Genomic DNA, 20,967 nt, shown 5'->3' on the forward strand with positions numbered 1-20,967 from the left:
ACAGTGTGCCATTTATTGAGTAAACTGAAAATATCACAAGTTTCAAAGAATCAACCCCGGAAAATCACTCTTATTGTGCACGAACGTGATGAAAACCACATTTATTGTCAATACGACGACGTTCTGAAAAAACGCCGTGCAGTCTTCCTGGTCTGCCACCCTCTGTGGTGTATGTTTACAAGAGTTGACTCAAGTGTGAGCTTCACTGTTTAAAAGCCTCATGAAACACGTCTTCGAGATCTGATCTTTACAGAAAAAGGCCAAACCGCATGATTAATGAATTCATGTTTGTTGAAACGCTAAAATTTAGAAAACATTTTCATGTCGTGTCTCTGAGAAGGATCAGGCGCGATGGATGCTTTGATCCTTTTTTTTTTTTTTTTAATGTTTCACAGAGGAGAACCAGTTCTCAGGTTTAAACAACATCCAGGTTCCTTCCTCACCCCCTTGCAGCATTCATTAGACCGCTAAGGCTAGCACGTTAACTGAAACCACATTAAAGCAATTAGAGGTCTTATCAGAAATGCTACGGTTAATGAACAAACCAAACATAAACTCCAAAAGACTAAAAGCTAACATTGTGGACTGAAGCCCATCCACTGTATCAGAAAATCTATCTTTTTATGAACTGCAGCCAAACCAAATACAGATCAAGAGATGAGGACATACGAGCAGACATACATATGTGCACACTGACACACTCATGCGCTCGCGTGCATGTTGAAATGCAATACACACAGGTTCAGGGCTGGTTTGGTGTTCTTGTGTTGCTCTCTGAGCAATGTCCTGGGGGATGCTGAGAGGCAGAGCGGGGCCTGAGTTCCTCCGCTGCTCCTTTGTTTACACTGATGGTTTCCAGATGCTAGCTTGGGATCGCAGCGCTATGGAACGCTGGGGAGCAGCCCAGCAGTTTGGGGCCCAAGCCAGCAAAGCAGGATTAAGGCAACTCTATTTGGGATACTTGCAAAACATGGCTTTGCATTGTAATAACTCTGGACTTGTTTCCAAAGGCTGTGAGGTTTGGAGAACGGGGATTATGAATTATAAGTTTGCACATGGTGGTCTAAACAGGGTGTCAAAACATTGTCCTAACTTTTTGGGACACATTTAATGATGAATTTTAGGTAATTAAGAATAAATATTAGTCGCACTTGAATTAATTGGGTCAGACGGTAATTTATATGTTTGTTTTGACTGTTTACTTCTAGAAACGGGCGCTAACCGAGCCTTTGTTTACTAATTGCAAACAGATATTTTGCACCTCCTATAATGTCCCTCATCTGTCTCTTTTTGTACAGCACCATTCAAGTGAGATTGTTTTGACAAACAGAGGTGCATTGTGCCCGAGTAGGAGGGGGCAGATTTATCACTTAAACAGCACACCTGTTCCTCCCGTCACTTTCAGCCTCAGCCACTTTTCTGTACGGGTATTAGAAAGAGACAGCTGCACCAGCAAAGGAGCTGTCCAGAGAGAGGTGAGAAAGATGGCAGGCAAAAAGAGAGGGAGACGCAGAAGGAAACAGTGGCTGTATTTAGAGCTTGTAGTACATGGTGGGATTGATAAACAGTCCCCATAATGCACCTGGCTGAGGTTCTGGCATGGACTTGTGGATGTTTAGTCCAGAAGCGGAAACAGCCAATAAAAAATGCTTGTTCTGTGTGCAGTGGGACACAGCTGAGGTGGCGACAGTGTCATTCCTGTGAGAGACTTGAAGCAGCGGCCATCTGCATGGCCTCACTTGGCCCTCAGTTCGGACTGACGGCTTGATGACTACATCCTCAGCTTTATTCTGTAGTTGCTGTGATGTCAGACAACACGGGTAGTGATAGTGCAGGGGATAGGTGGATCTAACTAGCCATCAAAGAGACAAAACACATTTAGTTTCAGTGTTTTTCCAGTTACCATTTATAAAGGGTTACTATATAGGATAATACAGTGAAACAATGTGACTTTTCTGCGTATTTCTCATGCGGCACATCTAAATTGCTTTGATGTGGTGAACTCAAACCCCGACTCCTAATTCTGCCCTAAATGACCCAAGAAAAGTCTGTGTAGCTTGTGTTGTGGTCTGAGAAACAACCTCGGGCTGTTCCTGTTACAGTGTCTTACTACCTCTGCGCTGAATGGGAGTCTTATTCCGGTGACTCACTGACCTGTTGTGGTCACAGCAATAATAATGAACCTCCTCTCTGCAGCGATGGGAACATCAAATCATGCCAGAGAATTTCAAGTGATCATAAAGAACATCGAGTTTGTGTACTTTTTGTAAGAAGAGCCTTGGCTAGGACGTGAGGCGTCACTTTGTTTACATCTGCCGAGGTTTATGTTGGAAGATCTGTGAACTAATATAAGAATTCAGCATTTTATGTTGCACTTTAAAGGTTTTTTTTGTTTCTGCTTTCTGGCTTTATAGCTTTTTTTTAAAAATATGTTTAGATTTAGGTTGTAAACATTCATGACTGCATTACATATTTAGACAAACTGCATTGGCCAACAAAGACCCTGCTTTCCAGTGGTTTTCTGCAATTACAACCCACTATTTCGAAAGCCTCAGTATCGTTCTACCCACCAAATCCCTCATTTCCTCATATCAGACAGCCACTGAGTGGCATTTGACATTCACATGTAAACTCATTGTCAGCACTGTCTCCTCATATTTATTGTCAGTGGAGCGACTGCGGGCAAATCAATAAGTAGATGTCTCCTCGTATATGTGGAGAAAGTATGAAATTCCATACTCAGAACCTTGAATGTAGCGGTCTGGTTAACGGGAATGATTGCTCTTAGGTTTGGCTTGGATGAGACCGTCTAATATTAATCCAAGGTTAACTTATACTGTTGCTGGAGACAAAGGATTAAAGGCCTGAGAGGATACAGTCTTACCCCTTACTCTACACTCTTACCTTGGAACGTGAGATCACCTTTTAGTGGTCTGGCCAGCAGTTCTCATGTGGTCAGTAACAGACACCTTTTTATGATTTATATTGGAGCAGAAATTCAAAATGGTTTCATGGTGCAATTATATTTCAGAATCTGATTCCTGGGCTGCATACCTATAATCAATTACATGGTATTACCTGAATTACCCTGAAATTTTTTGAAGACCTCACTTTGGGTGTCGTCTAGACAAATATATCCAAGAATTCTGTAATTTGACTGTTTCAAATGACTAACACTGTTGGTTTTTATGTGTCGTATGTGTTAGGAGATGCCCTGCATTCCTTCACATGATAGAGAGTCCAAGCCTGAACGGAGCTGCAGTGGTTACAACTCTCTCTCTCTCTCTCTCTGAAATGTTCTAATTGAAAGCAGAGCAGTGATTTTACGACGGCTCTCAGTGTTTCTCGTGTTCTGCCCCCATGGAGGCCATCTGCTTTAGATTTAGATTTCCTCCTCCCTCTCTTTCTCTCAGTTTCTCTTGAGAGGGGGCTGATTGGAGGGGTCTCTCCACAGTTGGCTCAGATAACCACAGTGGTATTCGTCCGCTTTTCCTTTTCTCCTTATGTGTGTGTGTGTGTGTGTGTGTGTGTGTGTGTGTGTGTGTGTGTGTGTTTTAAACCAGGTATTTGGGACGGAATCCTTCAGGAGCAAGACGCTGTTTCACATTCAACTCTAGAGTTAATTGGCCCACTGTCACCGCGCCTCATCCTTCTCATGTTTTTTGTTTCGTCTTTGTCTCTTCCTCAGCTCTGTTTATTCTATTTAATGCAGTTTATGAGGTCATTCATCCTGTGATGTAAGCCATGGAATGATCTGCGTCCTTGCAGCAGGGTTGAACTCTTGAGTGGGAGTAGTCCAGGAAATCTCCAGACCAGTTGCGCCTCAAGAGTGTATGAAAACCTGTGGATATGAAATTTGTTGTGCGTGTGTGCATGCGGGGATTTGCGTCTGGGCGAGGAAGGATTGTCGTCTGTTTGCGTGTTGCTTGCGTGTGGCCGTGTCTTGGGTGGAGATTGCGTCAGTAAATGTGTGTGTATGTGCTAAATGTTTGATGTATTAACAGTCCACTGACCATAGTGATGAGTCCCTGTGGTGATCTGGAGCAAAGGAGGATGTGGTCAAGTTGTGGTTATTGAGCTACACTGTCTACACTTTGGACACTATCCTCTACACACACTCTGACCCTTATCTCAACATGTGGGGCTCTAGCTTCGGGGACAAAAACAAACATTGACTCAAAGCAAGCCGGCACTGTCCAAGTGATCCGACAAACACAAGCTCGCCATCTCCCGTCATGAGCGCGATCAACCGATTCACTCTTTCGGCGCTTTTCTTCCACTTGATGGACACCTAAAGTGTCCAAATGGCACAAATATGTCCATTTAACTCTTAGCTGGGCTGGAATGGCTCTAAATGCCCATAGCAGAGGAAAATAAAACATCCTCCTGTCCAGGCTCATCTCCAGAGTCTTGCGTGGTTTGATGACGCAGTTCCATCAACTGAATCATGTGCATTGTGCATGTTTTATCAGTGTTGATATAAACGCAGAATGGTGGGATTATTTTCCTGGAAATCAAGCCTAAGTAAAACATTTACTTAATCTTTTCATGTGTTTACAGCAGACGGTTTTCATTTTTCATCTGATGCAGCAAATTAAATGAAAAGACGGGTCCAGTAAGCTTCCTTCATCTGCCCTGAATTCCTTTTAAGCCAGCCCTCGCTGGCAGTGGTGCCACAGCGGTCCAGATGTTATTGTGACACTGGTAACCACATGTTTGGGTGGTCATTGGAATGTGCAACAGTTCCTGACATGAGATCATAAACTCTCTCATCAATTAAGACCTCCATGAAAGGCAGATTGTTGCAATGGCCTGACAAAAGCTGACCACAATGAGGCAGCAATACTGAGCTCTATTACTCTTAAATGTTCAGTTGAGGTCTTATTTCATCAAACAAATAAGGCAACTTTTTGGGAAATGCTCCTACTGCCCTACTTTTGTCAGGAGGCTGACAGATACCTTTCTCTCTACTCGGCATGCATTATGGAGCTCAAGACCCCTGGCTAACTGCTAATTAGCTTAGCTGCAATGAATACTTGCAGTGGGGGCAGATAGAAAGCTATCTCAAAATCACCAAATACACATTTCCCCAAAACAGTCTTTGCCTGCATTAATAGGACAAGGGTTGTGCTACATTTGCTCTTTTAAAACTCATGAAAATTACAAGATGTTGATAATTTATCAAATAAAAAAAACGGAAACTACTTTGACTGCCTCTCAGTCGCTTTCTCAGTTTCCAAAACCCGCAGTTAATCTTCTGTGTATATTCTGGTTCAAATAGATCAAATTCAGGATCTTAGTTTGTCTAGAAGTTACAAAGTTGCCCATAATTTAGTACAACTTTCACTATTCTAGTCATCTACAAATGTTTTATTTTGTTGGCTGACATGCCTATTTTTTTTATGGTGCTGCATCAAATCCCTGCACCTGTTTAAGAAAGTAGTACAAGGTTTTTACCTGAGTGTAAAAATAGAGCGTCAGTGTTAGTTCTGTCAGGCTGTGGTAGTCAAGCGCTATTGGCTTTCCCGTCCGTCAATCAAACTGATTAAACAGCAGATCTGCAGCTGCTCCGCATCAGCTGATCAAATCCCTCGCTTCTGATTGGCTCCTCTCAAACTTTAAATGTCACCCGGCCTCAACTACCGCACTGCTAGCTTCTGGTTTATGCTGCTCTGTCTGCTCCTACAGTTGCTCCTGCTTCTCCAACTTGCAACTTGCTACCCTCCCCAGCTCCACCTTGTTGTGTGTAACATGGCATGGATCGTTCCATGTCATGGTGCTTGCTCTGTTCACGGGGGGGTATAATTACTCTTCCAGTCTTAAACTGGGAGTACCTTCCCTCACACTGCTGGTCCCCTGTTTCATGGTGCTCATGAAAAATATCAGGGGACTCCTCTGAACAGAACCATACCGCCAATTTGTACTGTAATAAACAAAATCAAGCTCATTATCATCTCGTGTTTCTTAATGTGAATGGACCTGACAGAATGACAATACTTTGCAATATTTCATAGAGAATGTTAAGCACAATCCAGACGAAGACTGTTTTGGAGAAAAGTGTATATGATGATTAGGGCTGGGTTCAAAAATTCAGTTCCAAGTGGGAACCGAATTACATGAGCACCAGGTACCCATAAAAAAAATTATAATCGCCGCGCTCATTTATAATGGCTGCTTATGAAGTTTAGACAACTGCCAGGCGTAACCTGTCTCTTGCATGTCCACGTCACGCGACGCTGCACGCAGCACGTTGTCAGGACAGTAGGAGCTCGCAAGAGCTAGCAGCCTAGCAACGACAGATGGCCCTGGGAAAGCGGTCAAATATGTGGCTTTATTACTCTCAAAAGAGTAGCGACCGTGGAAAAATGCCACACGTAGGAAATTAATAGGTTGTAAAACAGGTTGCACTTCCAACTTATCAAAACATTTATTTTAAATTTCACATTCATCTTAACTGGATGTTTAGTTTGCAGCAAATATACATTTGGCTTCCTATTTTTCACCTTCTTTGGGGTGATCGAAATAAGGAACCGTTAGGAACCGGAATAGATAAGCAGAACCGAAATCAGAATCGGATTCATAAAATCTTAACGATACCATCCCTCATGGCGATTGCTTTCTCCACTGCTAGCATTTATTGCGGCGGAGCTAACTAGCAGTTAGCCATCTGTTTAGGGTCTGGGACACTGAAATGCATGGAGAAAGCAGGAAGAAATATCTAACTGGTACTTTTTTTGGGATTATGTTTGTATTATATATCAAAACTGACTTACTTCCAGGAAATAACAAACCTAATTTTCAACATCATCTTTTTTTTCTGCTTGATTGGATAGATTACCAGTTTTGCTATGCGTATATTAGGAGTGTCTTCAAATTGATTGCTAGGGGAGCTTTTGCTGATCTGAAAACACTCAGACAGAGCATGACGTGCAGCCAAAAGGCCGAGGCCAAACCCTGGAAACAGCATGGAGCGAGAGAGGAATGGTCATGAGGACGAGGAGTGCTGTTTCTGTCCTGCGGAGTTCTGGCTGCAGAAACATACTGAGATTTCTTACATTTGAGCAAACAGCTGTAGCAGAAAGTCAGCGTGCTCATCATCAGAATTTATTTTTTAAATGTCAGAAGAATCCCTTTTTCCAGTCGATCTAGTAATGGTTACTGCAGGAGAAACCTAGAAAGCGTTATGTTTTGAAGTTGGCCACATGTTTACAGTTAGATGATGTTTTAACTAGACCGGTGAAGAAGAGAGCATTCGAGCAAAAAAGTTCCCATCGCTGTCTTTCAGATCACCCACTGATTACATCAAGACAACCTTGTCAGAGTGCAGACTGGTGTACTGAAATGTCAGATTTTCCAGCCTGTGTGCTGTCACAGTAAGCGATGCGAGGCTGACAGAGGGGTTGAGGTCATGCTGTTGAGGGGTCGCTTTAAAGCACAGCCGCTCGTACTTAGCTCGCCGGTGCTGATGCAAAGTGCTGACGTCTTTTAAGACAGAGCCAGATGCTGCTGATTAAAGTTCCTATTGCGCTCTCTCTCTCTCTCTCTCTCTCTCTCTCCCCCACACACACACACACACACACACACACACACACACACACACACACACACACACACTGGTTGGGAAGGGAAGCCCAGGGATACAGGCCTATACCTCTGTACACGCCCTCCCTGATTTCTGCAGCCAGTGTTAATGTGATTATGAATACTCTGCAGGCTTGGAGCGTAATTAGGAGCGAACTGGACGGCTCTAATTTCATTTTGATGCCTTTCCCACATCCTAAAGCTTAACCAGTGACATGCTACACATTCATATTGCTTTTTTTCATATCAGAATTCCATCTGTGCTTGAGACACCACTTCCAAAACGAGGAGGACCACTCCCATGTTTATTGTGTCAGCTTCAAAATTGATAATGACAAGACAAACGTACTAATTTGCCTCTGGCAGTGTAAAGAGTTGGGATTTACCCCGTGATGACATCAGAAGCACATTGTTTGTGACAAGCTTTTAGGGTGAAAATGAGTCTTTTCTCCAAGTGCTGTTGCTTGTAGCCTAAAAAAAGGTTGCCAATATGAAGTAATTGAAGCGGTTCCTCCCAAAAAAATATTGCCCCGAGCCGAGTGCTTTTTAATGGTTGACAGACTGTTGGTAATCATCTCCCTCATGAGAATGAAAGGAATGATTTAATACAAGTGTAATGGAAGTAAATGTCAATTACATAAGCATGTATTAGGCCAAAACTGTGTGTAGTAGTGATGAAGTTGGGCAGGATAGACACACCCTGCTGTCAAAGCTTGCCGTCCATTATTGTCCAAACTAAAAAAAAAACAACAAAAAAAACCCCCAAAAAACATGGGTCTTGTAGTCAAGAATTTAAAAGTAATGATTTTCCCACATGTGTATTCATTTTGTTCTTGCTTTGTTCTTCACAGGCCAGACCTAAAGGAGAGGGGCTGACACCCTACCAGGGAAAGAAGAGATGCTTTGGAGAGTATAAGTGTCCAAAGTGTAAGAGGAAGTGGATGAGCGGCAACTCGTGGGCCAACATGGGACAAGAATGTATCAAATGCCACATCAACGTTTATCCACACAAACAGGTACTTAATGCCAGATTCACTTTCTGAGGCATTTAACATGGAAAAAATACTCTTTAAGTGGTGGATCTGACCATCAAGAGCAACTTTAACTGAGTCCAGACACTTGGTTTGCGTGATTGTCCCGAGGATATTACAGATGGTCCCATTTAAATGCAATAAAAATCATACCAATAACATTTGGTTTTGCCTTTTTGGTATTAAACCAGCTCAGAATAAACTAATCACATTTCCTGACCGATAAAATTAGGTGATTCTTTACTGGCTGTCATCAAAGCTTAGAATTCTTTATTAATAGCTCACAGACCCAAACTAACTCTTGGTGTGATTGTGGCTTACAGCTGCAGAAATTCCCCTCACTTTTAATAAAGTGAAATTATGTTAATCAAGAAGCTGCGGAGTGTTTTCCAAAGAGAGAGCACTTGCAGGGAATTAATGTTTTTATGAGCTGTCTGTTCAGTTTAACCTCAGAAATATTCCTCACAGCAGAAGGTTCTCCGAAGAAAGAATCCACACTTTTCTTCAACTGGCGTGATATATTTATCCTCAACACTTCATCTTTTAATATTTATGCTTTTCCACATTCTTCCAATTCCACTTCCTGGAATAAAATTAGGATTACTGCTTGAGGCCCTGCTGGTTCTCAGAATACCAGAATTGACCACACTTCTCTGTTAACGCAGTGTTCATGCAGTCACGGATCGGTTATTCCAATTTCTTGTTTATTTCTCCGGACCGTTATCATTTTCACCTTCTTTGGAGGAATAAAAATCCTATTTTTCCTTTCAGTCATATGGAAAAAGCAAAATATGGGTATTTATCTATCACATTCCTACTCCTCTTTTCTCTCTCTATTCATTAAATTTCACCGTCAGTCTAAAGTCAACATTTCTCACTTAAAATTATTTTGTTTCCTGGAGTTAACCGGTGAAAAAAAAAAACTAAAAAAAAAACATTCTCCCCTAACTCTTGTTTCTTGTGGCAAAGCTGCACACAGGCAAGCAAATTCCTTGCATTTGTAATGTCACCCACTTGACATACCCCCCCCCCGCAAGCTCAGCAGCCCCACAAATGGACTCAATATGTATAATCCATCGACACTACTTGTTGCCATATGATGGGAAAAGATACATCCAAAACATTTGTGTAAGATCAAGAGCATCGTCTCACACTTAAGAGTCACGCTATCGTCCAACTGAGCTTTATCCTCTCGCTGTTCATGCGAATAGTGGAAGCTTCTGCGCGAAAATGTTGATTTATCTTTGTTGTTTTCAGGCATTTGAGTTTTGCAAAAAAAAAAATCCCCCAAAAAATCTGATCTTTGTGCAACATTATCAGCATTGAAATCAGGGTGTGAATAATGTCAGTAAAAATTTAAATAGTCTTATGATTGATTATGATTGAAATGTGTTTAAATTAGTTGCTAAATGTTGTTACATGAATATTTGTCTGCATTGTAGAATGTTTTGCAATGCAAAACTGTCCCTTTGAAGTTTTAAGTCCATTGGCACACTTTCTTTATCTAGCTTACTTTGATTCAGAAAACATAGAACGTCACTAACGCCATTCCTCCTTGTGTTGCCGCCAAACACACATACAATGAAATGTTCCGGACTGTATTACCAAAGGACAAAATTCTCCTTTTACTTTCTCGCAATGGACAGGTTTCACCTTTCAGATCAATAGTTTGAGTTTTTTGCTCAAGGACACTTCAGCAGCAAAGAGGGCCCCCCACCCCCCACACCCCACAACACCCTCTCACTACAGAGGAGACCCCGTAAAACACACATCAGATTTTCAAGCTCTCTCAAAGGACCTGATGTCTTTGACGCACTGATTGTAAAGTCCCATTACTTCCTGGCAGACTCATTAGCAGACGACTGAAATATCTCCTTGTTGTGACCCATGGTAACCTGGTTTCCTTTAATTAGGCCCCTTGGAATAAAACAAGGTGAATGTAAAAAAAAAAAAAAAAAAAAAGTTCTAGCACGAAAATAAAAGCACAGCACAACAACTGAGAAATAAAAATATCCAGACGGATTGTTAAAAGAACCTCTAAAAGTGCTGGCTGAGATTGATTCATTTTGTCCTCAGTAATGAGCCCAATGAAGCCTTAGCTATAGCAGTTTGCTAATATTTCCACACACTCATCCTGGAGTGGTTCCTTTTGTGAAAAGTTTACTTTTAGTTGCCAGAGGTGATGGTGCATTGCCATATCGCTGCAACTAATTGTCTGAAAACACGTTCAGCCCGTGAAGAACACGGGAGTCGTGTCCAAAGCAGTTGGGCTGAAGTGTTGAGTTGCTAATTAAAACTTGCTCGCAAGATTTATGATGTTTGCGTTGTGTTTTCTTTGTCTTCTTCCGTGTTTAATGTAACTCTTTTACTGCTCGTGTGTTTGTATCCTCAGCGGCCTTTGGAGAAACCAGATGGCCTGGATGTGTCCGACCAGAGTAAAGAACACCCGCAACACCTGTGCGAGAAATGCAAAGTCCTGGGCTACTACTGCCGTCGTGTGCAATAATAATCCTCCTCCTTTTTTGATTGAGTTCCACCGAGGCTTCAAGACTACCCCCCCCCCCCATCCCATTTGCCTATTTCACATCCAGGTTCCCCAAATAAAACATCCTTCCCTCCTCACGTCCTTTGTAGAAACCTCAAATATAGACGCTAGTTGAGCTTCTTTTTCTGACAGTATTCTAGATTTAATTCAGGAATGAGAAGAACTCATCGGATCAATCTCTCTAAGTGCTCTTGTGTACTAGAAACCACCACCTTGCATTAGTGAATTAGCATTATTTCACTGATAGATTCATAGATTACCTCAATTTGGGGTTTTGTTGGCTTCGTGTTTACAGAGATCTGCCTTCCATTTCCCTGCCAAGTGAAGTGTGTGTGGTAATGTGACGAGCCCGGGCCTCCCTGACGGTCTATATCAGGCCTCCGATGATGTCTTGCCGTATTGGGGTCAAACAGCACATCTTATTAACTGTGAATTAACTGAGGGATAATGTGCCATTCATCCCTCGCTTACATTTGGCCTATTTATTTTCTTGTTGTCTAGCGTGCAATTTGAGTTATAACTGGGACGTAAAGAAATATGTTTTTTTTTTTGTATGTTTGTAAGCCACATTGTTGTGTAACTGCTTCCACTTAGAAACTACTGTAGGTTCAGTCGCATAGCTCCTTTAGTGCATTGCTAACAGATTTCATTAACCCTCCCTAGAGTATATTTTATTACCGCACCAGTAACCTGTAGTATTTTTATTATTATCATTTAGCTGGAAAAATGAAAAGGAGCTGTAGGAGAACGCCTTCAGGAACAATTATCGTGCCGTCCACGCAGTTGCAATGAAAAACCCAACGTCTTTGCCATTATTCGACATGAAACGGAGGTTTAATTGTTCAGCCTGACGCGATTTTGAACCACAAAGTAGTGATATACAAATTTTTTGTTTGAAAGGGATTAAAGAAAGACATTTGAGTTCACATTTTAGTGCAGATTGATGGCTGGCAGCCAGAGTTGTGTCGTTAAACGGAAAGTTTGTCGAGGGCCCTTTGAAACTGTGTTCAGCAGCTGATTGTGGTGTATCGCATGTCCACAGGAAGGTGAAGGTTGGCAGCAATTCTGAGGTTGGTTAAGAGAGTTTACATATAAAGGGGCAGGGATGTGGTGACTCAAGGATATATTGAAAGTGATGAAGAATTACACTTCAAGTCATTTTATGGGGCCTACTATTAATGTTTACATGGATCAAAGTGCTGAACCAAAGCACTACAGAGGTAATTAGGGCAGTTATGACGTAGGAGTTGTGAAATATTTTTATATATTCTGTATTTGTAGCCTTGCAAAAGCTGGTTGACTATATTTTATACTTTAAGATATTGTACGTGCCTTAATTACTCTGACAGATGATAGAAGGCCATTTAAAATTAGACTGAGTTGGAGCAGAATGTGGTAACTGTGATGCTTAGCAAGTTTAATGCAAGTTCAAGATTTAATCAAGGACAAAAAAAAAGGTGATGACATTCTTTTAATAGCGGTTTAAACTGGCATGGTGGGTGTTCAACATTTTGCTGCGTCAGAGGCTGAACCAGCATTTCCAGCTGGCAATAACAATCCTACTGTGGCTTGTTGTCATGGAATATCAACAAAGAATTTATTTCTCACACAACAGAACAGAATGGAACCTCGCGCTTTTCTTTAGCATATTCGTAGTGATGTTTGTCCAAGAAACCATGGGGTTTTCATCCAAATATACACAGTCCCTTGCCTTTTGTGGGAGTGTTTGAAGTGGCAGATAATGGTACCTTACAAGTTTGGAGAATGACCGTTTAGCTAAATTCCTTCTATAAAGTTAAACGGCCTCTCCAGAGATATACGTAGTATATAATAGGGAGGATTGCAAGAGGCATCAAAGGAACACATCGACTTCTCGGAAATTCTCTTATTTGCCATCGTCCCGAGAGCCTTCTCTCTGTGCATGCATCAAAGACTAGCTGACCGCAGTTTAGCTCAGAATCATGAATGGTAGTGGATGGTAAGTCGTAGCATCCCCCACCAAATATTCAGGATTTGTGTTGTTATTAATTACTTTATGAAAAATGTAACGCACGTATCAAATTCCATTATTGCAGGCGAGAGAAAAAAAAGTAGTTGAGTTTTGACAAAGGTATGCTAACACTTCCCACTACCATTCATTTTGCTTAGCTAATTAGCAGTCAGCTGGTCTCAGTGGGCCTCTAATGAAGCACAGAGGTGACAAGGGTATTCATCAAGTGTGCTCTCCAAAATGCTGGCATGTTTCTTTAAGGAATCTCTAATGTGGGTGGAGTCCTAACATTTTCCATCATACTACTTGATAGCAGCTTTCATCAGACACCCATGCTTTTTTGGTAAATGCCGTCAAACTGCACACACTCAGTTTGTTTTTTCCTATATAAACCTGGCCAAATTTTAAATGGCCCAAATGACATCATCATGAGGTCATCAGAATTCTTTTCTGAGACTTGAGAAGGCTTCTGCAGAATAGAAGACCTTATTTTTCACAGATGATGCATAAACTGAATGTCACGTTAAAAATTGGTGGACTGCTCCTTTATAAGAGGAATTTGGCTCTTGTGTATCTATATTTAGCACAAATTAAAGGCGGTGGATTCTTATTTAAACCCACTGCTGTTGGGAACAATCCGTTTGCCTTATGATAACATTGTCTTTGTTTTTGTGCCATGTGACGACTTGCAGGTCTTCACGTCATACCGCTCAGTGGTGGCGAGTGAAATAGATGCCAGCGATGCCTTATCGACTCATCACACCGAACAATGTTGATGTGATAAAAAGCAGACAGGATAGGGAGTAATCGGAGGCTTAATTCCGCCCACGTAAAGAGGCCATTAAAAATGGCAAAAGACGAGCCAATGGAAGCAGTTAATGCATTAAAAAAAGAGAGAAATCTCTGCTTTCAGACGTAGTGTCTTGAATTACATATACTTGACTTTTCTAGTTCCTTTTCATTTCAAATTTGTTATTTTCTATAAATAAGATGTGTATTTTGGAACACTTTAATAGATGTTGAAAATTTTAAAGCAATCTGCAAAAACTCAAGAGTTACTTCCCTGACATAGATATTTACAAAATGACTGTTTTATGTATATATTTGATGACGGCCATCTTTTTTCTTTTTTTTTTTCAAGGATAGTAGCTCTTTTGAAGTGTTATGCAATATGGGAGCTGTGTGTGTGTGTGTGTGTGTGTGTGTGTGTGTGTGTGTGTGTGTGTGTGTGTGTGAGAAGAAGGGCCTATTGCTGAGAAATAAACAAAGCTGGGAGTTTCTTTTTCTTTAATGTTTTACAATAATCTGAGGGGTTATCCTGCAGAAATATTTATGGATCTTTTTTTTTTTTTTTTTTACAACACTTATTTTGTATAGAATATGCAGCAAAGTTACACTAAGAAGAAAATATTGATGTCTACATAGAGTATTAAAAAAAAAGCTGGTACATAATTAATTCTCAATTATAAGCCATTGTATTTGTGTGTTTTTGTTTGTTCTCAGTGTTAAATAACCCACAATGTTGTTGTTCAGTTATGTAACTAATTATAAGCAGCCATTTTGATCCCTACAGGCATGTGTATTCATTCTGTAGCTACAATATTATGAAGATATACTGTGTTAACATGCCTTTGTTTATGATGTAGTGATGGATACTCACCACTGTATAAGCACGTTAAACTGTGAGATGTAGTTTGCTTTGAGCAGCCATGACAGGAAACTATTATAAGATGATATTATTAGTAGTTTAGGGAGTGTATACTTTTGTTCAAGAAAGCGTGTGTGACAAAGAACTATTTTCAAGTTTGCATGTGCATGTGTTTGGTTTCGAATGAAGTATTACTTTGTGCAATGTATACTTTTATTTAAATGGTAGTTTGCCATTTCTAACTTTTCAGGACTAGTCCTGACATTTACCGCTAGCGTAGCATCTATGAATAATTCATATTTACTGAATGTAGTGTGTTAATACTTAACGTGGTCAATTTGGAAAAAAGTTCTGTTTGTATTCTTTACTGACTGTATCACTTGACATGTTTGTTATGCAATATTTGAAATGGACAGAACACAGGTGTGAGGTCGGGAAGACGGTGATTCAGGAGGGGAGGAGGAGGAGGAGGAGAGAGGACAGTCACAACTTCCTGAGTAAGACCACAGGTCTGTTTTTTATGTCCATGAAACGGCATTCCAAAATGTGCCTTATTTGTTAGTTGGGAAAACATTTTAGTGCTGTCAAGAGTTTGATGAATAAAATTGGTAATGATTTAGGACTGCTCGGTTTACGTGGTTTCATTTGTTTGTCCTCGACTGAATTGTTGTTAGCAGTAACGAGGAGGTGTTGACTCTCATGCTTCACTTCAGCCAGAAGCAACACACTGTTTTCTGTCTGTATCACACATGACAGAAAGTTTTCATCATCACTCGGTACTTCAAATGCATGTTTGAGGTCCTACCCAACACCATACAGAGATTTTTAATGCATTATTCATGCTAGTTGTGTAATCCAGAGGGGAAAGACGTAAAAACCTTTTTAATCCGCAAGTATTATCCAAGTCAGAGAAGGTTAAAGGAACACGCAAACTTTTTGGAAACTACATACCCTTCTCTCCTCTGTGCCGCATTAGGGAGCTGGGACCAATAGAGACCTGCTGACTGCTAGTTAGCTTAGCACAATGAATGGTAGTGAATGGGAAGTGTTAGCAGACCTCCGTCCAAAGTTATCACATAGATAAGGTTCAAAATCCTGTTTTTTCCAGAGGTACTCCTCTCATCCTCTTTCAAATATCAGCCATGACTGTTTTAGCTTTGAGATACTGAGGTGCTGCATCAAATCAATACACCTAGCAGCCAAGTAGTTCTGGGTCTGATTCTAAGATTGTACTGTCTTGTAATTATAAATGATGAAATAAAAATTGTTCTTCATGGGTGAAGTTTTATTAGGTGGCATGGTGGTGCAGTGGTCAGCACTGTCGCCTCACAGCAAGAAGGTTCTGGGTTTGAGTCCCGGCTCCAGTACAGGATCTTTCTGTGTGGAGTCTCCATGTTCTCCCTGTTCCTGCGTGGGTTCTCTCTGGTACTCCAGCTTCCTCCCACAGTCCAAAGACATCAAGAGGGGACGAGGCTGATTGATACTCTAAATTGACCGTAGGTATGACTGTGAGTGTGAATGGTTGTCTGTCTCTATGTGTTGGCCCTGCAATGGACTGGTGACCTGTCCAGGGTGAACCCCGCCTCTCACCCGTAGCCACTGAGATAGGCCCCACCCCCCCGCGATCCTTAACAGGAATAAGCAGAAGAAAATGGATGGATGGATAGAGGATTTTTTAAAAACAGGCTAAAAAAATAGTATTTGACTTTTGAAGGTGGAATGCTAACACTTTCTGGCCATTACCATTCATTATGCTAAGCTAACTAGCAGTCAGCTGATCTCTGTGGGTCTCTATTCACTACAGAGGAGAGAAGGGTATTAATTCTCTTGTCTGACTCTAGGAAGGAAGGACAATGAACGCATTTCCCAAAAAGACAGCATGTTTCTTTAAAGATCAGCACAGTCATGAGCTGACAAGAAGTGATTTCAACACTAAGAGTCAAACTTTACACAGAAACTACAACGCAAAAGGGACACAAACTGACGTGTTTTAAATCAAGACCAGCCTGCAGCACTTGTAAAGATGTCATTGTTTAGCATTAAACTTTGGCCACAACAACATCAAGTTTCCATGCACAATATTGGACTTGCATTCCAAAAATCCAAACCAGAGGGTGGGGACCCAAATTATATCAAGTTTGTTACAACATCTCGAGCTCAAACAAAGTCAGAGCTGAAAAGTCTCTATAGCAACAATGTAATCTGAGAATTCAAACAAACGGTGGAAGGTCAGTGTACATATGGTTTCATTTAAGGCCAAGAGCTGTTTTTTTTAGTTGTTTTTTTTACGTCGCTTCATTATTTACTTTCATAAAGTATGAGCTCGATAAGCAGCACCACCCAGTCTCTGGCTTTCAGACATATCCCGGCCTCCTGGAGATGCTCTGGGTTTCAAATAAAGAAGCATGGAAGGAAGTGCAGCCCACAGAAAAAAAAAAAGAGAAGAGGCTCAAGACGATCCTGGAGATTTAATAATCTGCCTTCCCTGTGTCCAGTGACACAGAGACCCACAGGTCTATCATCTATCAACTACATTCATGTGATGTTTAAGCTCCTCGGCTGTAGGTGGATGTCACATGAAGTTACATCCTGCTCGGATGGACAGGAAGTCATGCTGGAGAGCTGGAGTCTAAAAAAAGCTGCTGGATCATTTCCAGGAAGCTTTAAAACCAGCAGGGTTGGCGGCACAGGAGAGTAAAAGTTCTGCACTGAGACCAGGCCTAGTAAAGTCTGACACTGGTCTTTTATGTGGCAGTAAATGGTGAGAAATCGCATAACAGAACCATTTTACATAGAGGATGTTATTGAACACAGAGTAATTTATAAATAATGGCTTTGATTTGTTTTTAGTTAAAATCACCTGGATTGTTACTTCTAAAAAAAAAAAAAAAAAGTCATTTGAGAAACAGATGTCCACTGATGATCTTATTTGATTTCACCACAATCCCTAATCACAATTTTTTTAATCACGCCACCGTCGTGCAAACCAAAAGATTCCATCTTGCTGACCACATCCAAACCTTCCCTCACCTGCCCGAACACCACGTGTTTACCATCAAGCCTGTGGAAAAGAATGCAAAAAGGATCATTTTTTTTTTTTGTATCCGCTGTTAAATTGCTGCCAATCTAGTAAAACTGAGTTCTCACCATTCCGTTTTAGTCGTGCAGATGAAAAACTGAGATCCGTTGGTGTTGGGGCCTGAATTAGCCATCGAAAGAGTTCCTGCAGCGAATGAAGAGCCAGCAAATAAATTGATTCAGAGTGATGCAGGAGGAAAAACTAAAAAAGGATCTTGACGTTCTTTTGGCACTGACCCGTAGAGAACCGGGTTTAAGCATGAAGCGTGACACAAGTCAACAAGTGTGTTACGTAAAAGCTTGACCCCCCCCCCCCCAAAAAAAACTGACATAAGACTGTAATGGTGCAACACTTGTGGCCACATCTGCACAGTTTATTAAAAAAACAAGTTATTTTGATAAGTCCATGTTGACTCCCTAAAAGTAGGTCATTGACCTGGAGATTGCAAAATCCATATAGGCAGTGTAGTTTTACTGCTGCACGAGATAAGACTCTGCCATCTAGTGGACAAACTGGCACATGATTTCAAATAGAGATTGTACTTAAGGCCATTGTAATCATGTAGAAGCAGAGCTATTGTTTTTCTTTTTCACAATCTTAAAACTTTTACGTATTCACTATTTTTTTAGTCAAGAAAATTGAAAACATGGCTCGCAATTTACGAAATTCTTTGTTTCATAAACATATGATATGAATGTTAATCATGGATGAATGAGGGACGCTTAATTTGGCGAACATATAGTGATTAGTGTGTACGATAAATGCCATGAGTCTATTCGCTTGGTTATTAAGAAATAAATGCACTGAAATATTTGATAACTGACATTTTTCAGCTAAACATACATTTTTAAATTATATATTAGAAAATAAAAAACAAACATTTGTGCAGCACTGATCTCAAACTTAAAATGTTTTGCAAAATTAGATCAATAGAAAAAGCCATTTTTGCAACATTTGCACAGTATTGCCCAAAATAAAAATTCATTTTTTTGCTGCAAATAATTACGCAAACTGACATGACAAATATTTATTGAGCAGCACAAGAATTGCTTGTTTTGTTCTTTGTACAGTGATAAAGTAGAACAGAAGGAGCCAGCTAAGTTTATTTTCTTATTATTTTAGCACAACTAACAATGTTCATTTACATTTTTAAATCGCATTTCCGTAAGCTTTCCGCGTTGAGGAAAATTTTCAGCATCATCTCTGAAATGTCAGTTTACACATGAAAAAAAAAAATCCATGTAAGAAATGTCCGTGCGTTCATTTAATTCTAATTACTGACAAGCTTTGTGGTTTCATGCATGATAAACATGAATCAAAGTAACCGAAAGAGATTCTGAACCACATATACTCTTGTGTAAAGGTATTTGTATGGCAAATTTTCAGGAATTTTCTGACTTTATGTTTTTCCAAAATCTTATCCAGGCTTGGAAATGGCTATTTTAAATTACTTTTCCAGGTTACTCATGACTTGCATGAACCCTGGCCTACTGTGAGAGCGCAAAATCAATAATACACTAAAAAATATAAAGTAACAAGTCAAGACAAGATATGGGCTTTCTATTTGGAGCAAATGTAATGCAATAAAAAAATTGAAAAGACATTAAGAGAACACAATGAGAAACGTATAATTTAATTAAAACTGTACCTGATCCAGTGTGTTTTAGTTTGAAATTTTCATCATTGAATGTTTTGCCATAGATAGACTTCCCTCCTGTCCCGTTGTGTTTGGTGAAATCTCCTCCCTGTAACACAGCGTCATCGTTAGACCACGTGACACAATCACGGCCAAGTATATTGAGTTGTCTCCCACCTGACACATGAACTCAGGTATGACCCTGTGAAACACGGACCCCTTGTATCCAAAGCCGTACTCTCCTACACACAGCGCTCGGAAGTTCTCTGAGGAAACATGGTTCTATTTTGGGGGTTTTAAAGCTAAATTGTTCCTTATATCGTTTGATACATCCATTTGAACGTACCTGCAGTCTTCGGCACCACATCCGCATTCAGCTGCAAGATAAATCACATTCACATTGACGGATGGAACGCTCTCACCTGTACGTAATTTACATCAAGGACGTAAGGAGAGGCTAACGCTAGCTAGCTAGCTACCTCGATAATTATTCTTCCAAGAGGCTCACCGTCGGCCTCCACTTCCAGGAATACAACAGGGTTCTTGACAGGACCGGAGGAAAACAGTCTGGCAGTGGCAATACCCAGTGGGCTGTACCTCATGCGGGTTTTGATCTGAAACATCGCTGCTCAGCTGACTGGGGAGCTAGGGATGCAGGCCATGGGTGCTAATGTTTACATGTGACGTCACACATCCACTGGAAGGACGGCAGCACGAGCTAAATAGTGACACTGTGTGGCAGAAATAGGTACTGCAGAAAATTTCAAATATATTCATGTAGGCGGGAGCGTTTCAAACAGCTGGAAATCCTATCTTGCAAAGAATCTCATCCCTTCATAATTGTTCTCACTCTCGGAGTAGTTTTTTTTCTTATGTAGCACATTCTTTAAAAACAATGTTTCACTTACATGATGAAATACTTAATGTTAGAATAGCTGTATCTTGCTTTATATGCCACCAAGGACTGACAAAACAATTCCAACAAATAGCAACTGGGAGCAGACACCCTCAGTATTTTCAACATCCAGGACCAAATTCGTCCAACTTGTAACAGACAAGGGCCCATTTTAAAAAAACAAACAAAACAATAATCAATACGAAATGTATTAGTGAAATCCAACAATGATTTTAAAGTCACAATGCCAGTTCAGTTTGGAAGATTTTAGCACGTCTTTAAGAGGACCAAGCCAACACAAACTGATCTTCGGGTCCTGCCTCTTTGCCGCCACTAACACAACTGTATTAAATTTATTACTGCTTGTATCTGTGTTTACCTTTGATATTTTTCAGTCAAACAGTTACACTACCGTTGCTGTTTTGAGTTACCTTGCTAAAACTGAGAGTCTCAAATTGATGGCATATTGTTTAAAAATGGATGGAACTAATTATTTATTATTTTAATATTCTTTTTAACCTATATAACTATTTACCTTCCAAAAAGCAAACTTCAATCAACA

At 40.5% G+C, this 20,967-nt stretch overlaps 2 protein-coding genes across 2 annotated transcripts in view; one reads left to right on the plus strand and one right to left on the minus strand.

Moving 5' to 3' along the window:
* Positions 1-15,969, plus strand: part of zcchc24 (zinc finger, CCHC domain containing 24) — a 37,748-nt gene extending 21,779 nt beyond the window's left edge. Inside the window, exons 3-4 of the mRNA XM_086180885.1 lie at positions 8,433-8,597; positions 11,005-15,969. Of these exons, the coding sequence (XP_086037011.1) occupies positions 8,433-8,597; positions 11,005-11,118 (279 nt within the window). The 3' untranslated portion in view covers positions 11,119-15,969. The remainder of the gene's footprint in view (positions 1-8,432; positions 8,598-11,004) is intronic.
* Positions 15,970-16,420: 451 nt separating this feature from the next.
* On the minus strand, positions 16,421-20,192 carry ppifa (peptidylprolyl isomerase Fa). The gene is made up of 6 exons (XM_086180886.1): positions 19,990-20,192; positions 19,857-19,887; positions 19,688-19,776; positions 19,523-19,619; positions 17,943-18,018; positions 16,421-17,856 (listed from the first exon to the last, which is right to left on the minus strand). Exons 1-6 carry the CDS (start codon positions 20,131-20,133, stop codon positions 17,721-17,723), a joined length of 573 nt encoding a protein of 190 aa, XP_086037012.1. The 5' UTR covers positions 20,134-20,192; the 3' UTR covers positions 16,421-17,720.
* Between the last annotated feature and the right edge of the window lie 775 nt (positions 20,193-20,967).

The sequence above is a fragment of the Aulostomus chinensis genome, chromosome 16 (genome assembly GCF_037954235.1).
Source record: "Aulostomus chinensis isolate RoL2024-O1b breed Wild chromosome 16, RoL_Achi_v1.0, whole genome shotgun sequence".
Classification (NCBI taxonomy): Eukaryota; Metazoa; Chordata; class Actinopteri; order Syngnathiformes; family Aulostomidae; genus Aulostomus; species Aulostomus chinensis.

Coding starts and splice junctions, on each gene's coding strand:
- ppifa (XM_086180886.1), bottom strand. CDS start 20,133: ATGTTTCAGATCAAAACCCGCATGAGGTACAGCCCACTGGGTATTGCC. Junction 19,888..19,989: donor TTGGAAGAATAATTATCGAG/GTAGCTAGCTAG, acceptor TTTATCTTGCAG/CTGAATGCGGATGTGGTGCC. Junction 19,777..19,856: donor TGTGGTGCCGAAGACTGCAG/GTACGTTCAAAT, acceptor ATGTTTCCTCAG/AGAACTTCCGAGCGCTGTGT.